We start from the raw sequence: 7,953 nt of genomic DNA on the forward strand, positions 1-7,953 counted from the left end.
ATAAAGCCATAATAAAACCCTCAGAAAATACAGTTGACATAAGACTATGCAGACAACAGGCCTGAAAAGGATACAGCGTTGTTCACTCCTACTGAAAAAAAATAAGTAAACGTACGCTGTGATCTCTAAACCTTCCCACAGGAAGAATTAGGACAGAATTAGAAGAGACTTCTCCAGTGAGATACCTATCACCTATTTCACGTATCAGCTTAAAAAGTTACTTGCTGCAGAATATGATGGATAACCTCCTATTGCCCAAAACATCGTTGGGTTGTGCACCTCGCTCAGAATCCAAGCTTACCACAAAACAAGGGAATTTTTACTCGCAGCAATAATCTCATTCATTTTAAAAGAATCCTCACATGAATAAAGTTACTCATGCGCACGCACGGGTAAGCAAGAGGCTATCAGACCCCCCTAGCCCCCTGCGCTTGCTACCACAGCACCAGATGTCACCTGCTATGTCCCTCTCCGGCTGGCAGAAAGGGAGTGGGTGGACTCTTGGCTCTCTCCCCCCCTTAATGCACCTGCTAGTGCAGCTGAGCTGGCATGCGAGGGGGAAAAGGTACTCCAGGAGAAGAACGAGTGCAGCTTACTGCCTCCAGGGAGCCAGGAAAAAAGCAGGGATTTGAAGCATGATTTCAGGTCATAACTGAGTGCTGCCCTGCTCCTCCGCTCTTGTAGCTGTACTGCTATTGGGCTCGACTGCAAGGTGCTAGCACAGCTCACTGCGTAACACCTCGCTCTGAATAGTCCCGCAGAAAGTTGGACTTTGGAAGTATTTCCTCTTGTTCCCACTGGAAGTATGTTCTACTTAACCTACTTTTTCTTAGAAGATCTATGTAACTATTGAACATTCTGGATTTTCCTTTTTTAAACATGGTCTCCAGTGCAACTCACTTATTGTATACAGGCAGGCTGTTCAATTCAAGCTGTTGATCAAATATGCTTAACAACACCGACAGTTCTTCAGCAAATATCGTAGAGAGTGTTAAATTTACAAAGGCATACAGCCAGCTGGCATGGAGGATACAATGAAATAATCCTTCACTTAAAATGTAATTTTAAAGGGAAATATCTCTTCCCGGGAATTTCTTTGCACCGCTTTTCATATGAATCTTCCGATTTGGCGTACGCTCAAGGTGCTGCGAGAGCAACGCCGATTTAGCGTCACCTTTACCCCTCTGCCTATGGAAACGCCTTTTCCCCACGCGGCGTTTAGCTTGGACAAAAGTTATTTCGCTGCAACTCTGACCGAGGCGTTCTTCCTTCACCCGACCCCACCTCGAACGGGGGTTTCGGTTCCAGGGGGTCGAACGGGGCGGTCGTTTACGAACTGCTAGGACCCCCAGCATTTTGTTTCTGTTGCTGGCCCTGTGTCCCGCCGGCGCGGCCAGCCCGGGACGGACCCGCAGGCCCCGCGTCGGCCGGGCGCTGCCCGCAGCCCCGGGGCTGCGGGCAGCGCCCGGCCGACGCGGGGCCTGCGGGTCCGTCTGGGGTGCAGCACGCTGGAGACCGCCGGGCCGGGCCAAGAGGGGAAGGCGGAGAGGGAAGGCAAAGTTTTATCAGCCGTGCGGGCCGTCGAGGCTGCCCGCGGGGAGGGACGGAGGGAGGGAGGGAAGGGGCGAGGCCGAGCCCGCCGGCGGGGGAAGCCCCTTCACCTCCGCGGGGTGCATACCCCCCCCTCGGTCCCCCCCCCCAGGCCGCATCCCGCCGAAGTTTGCGCCGGCCGAGGTGCGAAGCGGCGGGAGCGACGCCCTGCCTCCCGCAAGCGCGGCCGCCCGCCGTGCGGCGGCGGGAGCCCCGCGCTCACCTGAAGTCGCTGTAGGGGTGGATGATCCAGAACCCCGCAGTTTTAACCCTTTCCTGCTCCTTCTCCACCGCCTTCTGGCTGCCGAACATGCGGAGGGAGAATTTGTTGACCCCCGGCTGCAGCATGGAGGTGAACTGCCGCTGCATGAAGCCGTACTGCCGCCGGGGCCCCTCGGCATCCTCGAAGCCCACCACGGGCTCCTCGCCCCCGCCGCCGTCCACTTTGAAGCACACCGAGTTGCCATGCTCCTTCACGCCGCCGCTGCCCCCGCCGCCGGGGCTGCTCTGGGCTTTCTCCGCCGGGGCCGCCGGCTTGGCTGGGAAGGCGTTAGCGCTGCCATCGTCCCGGCTGCCGGCGGAGGAGCTGCGCTTCCCAGCCTCCATGCTGCGGGGCGGGCGCGCCCCAGCCGCGGGAGAGCGCGGGGAAGCCTCGCCGCCGCCGGTGCCCTTCAGCGGCGCGGCTGGGCTCGGCCGCCCTGGGCTGGGCTGGGCTGGGCTGGGCTCAGCTCCGCGCCGCCGCGCCGCCCGGCATGGCCAGCGCCGCCGCCTCCCAGCCGCGCTCCCGCGCAGGGCTGGCGCCGCTCGCCCTCGCCCGCCCCCTGCCGGCGGCCGCGCCGCGCCGCCCGCCTGACATTGAGCGCGCCGGAGTCCTTGAGGGGCGGGGCCGCCCGCGCCGAGGGGCGGGGCGGGGCGGGGCGGGGCGGGGCGGGCTCGGCCCGCGGGGCGGTGGCGCGCGTGGGCCCGGCGGCGCCTCGAGGCGTGGGCGCGAGTGCGGTGGCCCGCGGGGCGGGGCGGGGCGGCCTCGCGCCACAAGGCGGCGGCGGCGGGTGTCGCGCTGGGCGGCCTGAGGTAGCGGGCGCCGGGCGGAGCGAGGAGAGGGGAGAGGGGAGAGGGGAGAAGGGAGAGGGGAGAAAGGAGAGGGGGGAGAGGAGAAGGGAGAGGGGAGAAAGGAGAGGGGAGAGGAGAAGGGAGAGGAGAGAGGAGAAGGGAGAGGAGAGAGGGGAGAAAGGAGAGGGGAGAGGAGAAGGGAGAGGAGAGAGGGGAGAGGAGAAGGGAGAGGGGAGAGGGGAGAGGAGAAGGGAGAGGGGAGAGGGGAGAAAGGAGAGGGGAGAGGGGAGAAAGGAGAGGGGAGAGGGGAGAGGGGAAAAAGGAGAGGGGAGAGGGGAGAAAGGAGAGGAGAGAGGGGAGAAAGAGGAGAGAGGGGAGAAAGGAGAGGGGAGAGGGGAGAAAGGAGAGGGGAGAGGGGAGAAAGGAGAGGAGAGAGGGGAGAAAGGAGAGGGGAGAGGGGAGAAAGGAGAGGAGAGAGGGGAGAGGGGAGAAAGGAGAGGGGAGAGGGGAGAAGGGAGAGGGGAGAGGGGAGAGGGGAGAGGGGAGAGGAGAGAGGGGAGAAGGGAGAGGAGAGAGGGGAGAGGGGAGAAAGGAGAGGAGAGAGGGGAGAAAGGAGAGGGGAGAGGGGAGAAGAAGGAGAGGAGAGAGGGGAGAGGGGAGAGGGGAGAAAGGAGAGGGGAGAAGGGACGGGGAGAAGGGACAGGGGAGAAGGAAGAAGGGAGAGGAGAGAGGGGAGAAGGGAGAGGGGAGAAGGGAGAGGAGAGAGGGGAGAGGGGAGAAGGGAGAAAGAAGGAGGAAGGGAGAGGGGAGAGGGGAGAAGGGAGAAAGAAGGAGGAAGGGAGAGGGGAGAGGGGAGGGAAAGAGGAAGAAGAGAGAGGAGAGGGAGGGGAGAGGAGAGGAGGAGAGGGAGAGAAGAGATGGGAGGGGAGCAGAGGAGAGGGAGAGGAGAAGGAGAAGAGAGGGAGAAGAGAAGAGAAGAGAAGAGAAGAGAAGAGAAGAGAAGAGAAGAGAAGAGAAGAGAAGAGAAGAGAAGAGAAGAGAAGAGAAGAGAAGAGAAGAGAAGAGGAGAAGAGAAGAGAAGAGAAGAGAAGAGAAGAGAAGAGAAGAGAAGAGAAGAGAGGGAGAGGAGAGGGAGAAGAGAGGAGAGGGAGAAGAGAGGGAAAAGAGGGAGAAGAGAGAGAAGAGGAAGGGGAGAGGAGAGGAAAGGGAGAGGAGAGGAAAGGGAGAGGAGAGGGAGAAGAGATGAGAGGGAGAGGAGAGGGAAAAGAAGGAGAAGAGGCAGGGGAGGAGAGGGAGGGGAGAGGAGAGGAAGAAGAGAGGCGAGAAGAGGGAGAAGAGAGGAGAGGGAGGGGAGGGGGTGCTCCCCGGCGGCCCTGCCCACATTTCGGACAGAAATACAGTACCACACGTGGGTTTGTATCTCACCTTGGGCAAAGCAAGGGGCGAGGCACAGGGTGGTAGCGTGCCTCCACGCCCCAAGCGGGAAGCGGTGGCTGGGAATGAAGCTGTGGAGAGGGCCCACAGGCCTGCCAGTCTCTTGCAAAGCCTCTCTGGTGCTTCTCAGGAAGCAGACGGAGTGGAAGAGAGCAAGAGGTGGGGGTCTGCCTGGTCAGGGAGCTGAGGGACAGCACAGGAGGTAGCAGAGCCATTTTGGGTTCATACTTCTGAAAAGGAAGGCAGAACCTGCCCTTTGTTGGTGCCATGCATGCACAACGGCAAGGAAGCAGGATGAGGGTGTGAGTGAGGGAAGGCCAGGGTTTGAGTGACATTCGTTTTCAAACACAAAACATTTCACTCCAGTTGGGCAGGATCTCACTACCTCCGAGCGCCTGTTTCCCTGTTGCCATACCTTACACTAAGCAGAAATGCGTGGCTGAGCGTGCAAGCGTAGGGGTGCGTGATGCGTGGGCTGCTGCGTGCGGCTGGAGTGCACTGAGCTGCGATTCCTGCCGGGAGGGCCATGCCACTGTGGGCGCCTGCCTGTCTTGCTGTAAGGCATAAAATGGCATAAAAGGCATAAAAGTGCAGAGAAAAGCTTTTCACATATGCCAAGAGGTGATTTGGGATTTGTTTGTGTGTAAACGGGGATCTGGAGTCTGCGTTCAGCTTGCTCCACCTGACATTGAAGTACGTCAGTTATAGTTAAGAAGCCTCCAGGAGACAAAGACTGTTGGACAGAAAGGAAGCAGGAGGCATTTCTAGCTGCCAATACTCTTAAGTACGCTCAAAGGAAATAGGATATATTGCCTTGAGTATCTCTACACACATTATCCTAACAATTGCATATAGTATTTGGGGAGCAGTGGGGTGAGGCAGGATCTGAGAGTGCCGTTCTGCCAATGGTAAGCAGCTGTTTACAAGCCATGAGTGAGGCGGAGGGCCTCGGTCTCTGCTCTGAAAACTGAAAGATGCTGCTGTTTACTCCTAAGGGGGGTGAGCTTTGTTTGGGTTACAGAATGATGGAGAATCAATATCTGCAGATGATATCACAGGAGCTATTGCACTATGCGTACCTGCAAAAGCATGAAGGCATATATTACAGCACATATGCGTAGGTCCTGGGACTCCATTTGGCTTGTCATAGGTTTGTTTTTCACACATTCTCAACACACTTCTCATTTTGCACATTAAAAATATAGTAAGATAGAATTGTTAAAGTCTCCCAAGCTTGGCTCTGGTATTTTCAACGGTATTTGTCACTTCATTATTATCCCCTTTGTCCTTTACAAAACAGATGCTTAAAACAAACCTGGTAAAGAAACAGATGTGAAAAACTGCACACCACAACTTGCACAGTGCAAATCAGGTGTGTTGGGGAGGTGTGTTTCAAAACTGGATCTGAGGCCTTTTCTCAGCAGTTCCAGCTCTTAACAGAATGTTTATGCCTAGTGCACTCATACACACAAAGTTTAGATTATGTTAGTATTGTTGTTAAGTGTGGAAGATGTTAACATTAATATGATGTTAGTGTGGAAGAAGATGGCAAGTGTAGATGCATCAGGACAGATTGCTGGAGGCTGGGCAGTGAGCAGCATAGGTAGGAATATGCTTGCAGTGTGATTGGTTGAGGGCTGACACACATAAACCTTCCCTATCTGGAGTGATACTTTTCTGTACGATTTTATCCTAAAACAGTGAAGAGTGTGTGCACAGCTGCTGATGGTTCATGCACAGCTGCTGACAGACAAAACCCTCTTACTGGTTTATCCCCAGATGATGTCCGCCTACTTCCCTCATCCAATGTCTGTCACCAAATGATAATTAAAAAGTAAGAAATTATTATTGTTTTGCAGCTTTGTGAAAGAATTAGCTCACATCATATTTGACAGAAACCCACAAAGGCAAGGGATGAAAAGACTAAGTCATGCTGTGCTGTTCCATGTACTCACACTGTTTACCACATCAGCGTCACTGGAACTGACACAACACACTTCAGTCGTGTACACGTTGCAACCTTAGCATTCCTCTATAAGAGCAAGCAGTTTTTCTACCTCTTTACTCCTTATTTCAGAGGACTTTTGCATGCAGCACTTGACCTGAATGGTCTCTCCCAGCATAAGCTAAACAACAACTAGCCATATGCAGGAGAAAATAGGCTTGTAAGGGAGTAAACCAGAACGGTGAAATGGGAACGTTTACAGCTGCAGTAAGCAGATTCTGATGTACATTCCTTTAATTGGAGAAGCAGTGACATTGTATTAATGGTGATGGTCCTTCATTTCTGGATGATGAAAATTGTGTGCAACAAGAACATCCAATTTCTTCTTTTATGAAACTTTGCTTTTGCTTGTATTTAATGTCTCATTTTGTCAATGTTTAGCTATCCTTACTTAGAATGGACTACAGACCGACCACAATGACTACCCCAGCCTAGCTTCCCCTGCTTTCTACAGTACAAGAATCTGGAAATATTCTGTTTCTGTTGGTGGTATTATATAGATCCAAAAGTGGTTTATTACATCAAAATGTCGTAAGATTTAAGGGAAGTTTGTTAATGAGAGAAAATAACCTGCAATATATGTAACACATTCTCTTGCATGCTTCTTAAACACAGTGTGTGTATAAACTACACTATCCATTACTATCAATTTACAATTGATATTTTGTGCTTCCTGTGATCAAATACTAGATTTTTATGATTTTTATTCTACGTAGAAGAAATGTATGCTTACTTGTGCAAGTTCGAGTACTATTTGTCTTAAGTATTTGCATGGCCTAAATAGCCTTAACATCTCAGCATCTTGCAATTTTTAATAGTAATCCTGAGATTGTAAGGATGAGAAAGGATTTTCATAATCTCTAGTTTTTATGTGGGAGAATGGATTCCCCTGCAGGTCAAGAGGCCTCTCCTGAGGCCCAAGCCAGCATGTTAGTTTCGATGAGAACATTTTGGTTTCACAGAAAGAGAAGTAATGGGGCATGGTGCATGTGAATAGTTCTGAAGACAGGACCAGGGCTACATACAGTAGAAAGGTCACAGATTCACTTTAGCTAAAGGTATAGCTCGTTTTTTGTCAAGTTTGATTTTGATTTTGTGACAATGTCAGGAAAGACACTGAAAAAGGAAAATAAAACCTTTTTGGTTTGTATCTCTGCTATGTCCTAGATTAGTCAATCGCTACTAAAAATTTAGTAGGCTCTTTTATTTGTTTGTATTGAATTATTTTGATTACTTACTGAACTCCATAAAACCATTATAATATAATTAAGTCTAGTGCTTTATATGACTCTATAACTGTAATACTAACATATACCTCAAAATTAATTTCCTTCCCTTCTGCCAAACATAGTAAATTTTTATGCCTGTAGTAAATACAGTCCCACTTCTCTTATTTTCTCATATTTTCTCATTTTGATATAACCTGAACATATCCAGAACAGCTCAGCTGTAGAAATGAAAAAAAAAAAAAAAAAAAGCTTATGTATTGAAGCATACGTAGTTTGTTCAGTGAAGAAACTGGGGCACAGAGAAGTAACAAGACTTCTGTGAGATGACACAGTAAGATGTGCCTGACTGCAGAACAAAGCTCTTGTCTCTCAACTTTTAGTTTCATGCCCTGTGAGATTTTTTTTAAAGATTATTTCTCAACAGAAGATCACCGTCAAGTCAAATGCTAAAGAAGGATTAGCAAGGAAGGAAAATAATATTTGCAATTATAGGACTAGCTCTGCAAGCCAAATTGAGGATTAATCCAAATTCATAGTATGTGCCATTTTCTGTGTCTGGTTGCTTGAAGTTCGCAACAAAATTGTTTTGATTTGGTCCCACCCTACTTACATTACTTTCCATGAATATTCAGTCATACATACTTA

At 51.3% G+C, this 7,953-nt stretch overlaps 1 protein-coding gene across 1 annotated transcript in view; it reads right to left on the reverse strand.

Moving 5' to 3' along the window:
* Nucleotides 1-2,196, reverse strand: part of HCN1 (hyperpolarization activated cyclic nucleotide gated potassium channel 1) — a 198,721-nt gene extending 196,525 nt beyond the window's left edge. Inside the window, exon 1 of the mRNA XM_075726555.1 lies at nt 1,814-2,196. Within this exon, the coding sequence (XP_075582670.1) occupies nt 1,814-2,196 (383 nt within the window). The remainder of the gene's footprint in view (nt 1-1,813) is intronic.
* Between the last annotated feature and the right edge of the window lie 5,757 nt (nt 2,197-7,953).

The sequence above is a fragment of the Pelecanus crispus genome, chromosome Z (assembly GCF_030463565.1).
Source record: "Pelecanus crispus isolate bPelCri1 chromosome Z, bPelCri1.pri, whole genome shotgun sequence".
Taxonomy (NCBI): Eukaryota; Metazoa; Chordata; class Aves; order Pelecaniformes; family Pelecanidae; genus Pelecanus; species Pelecanus crispus.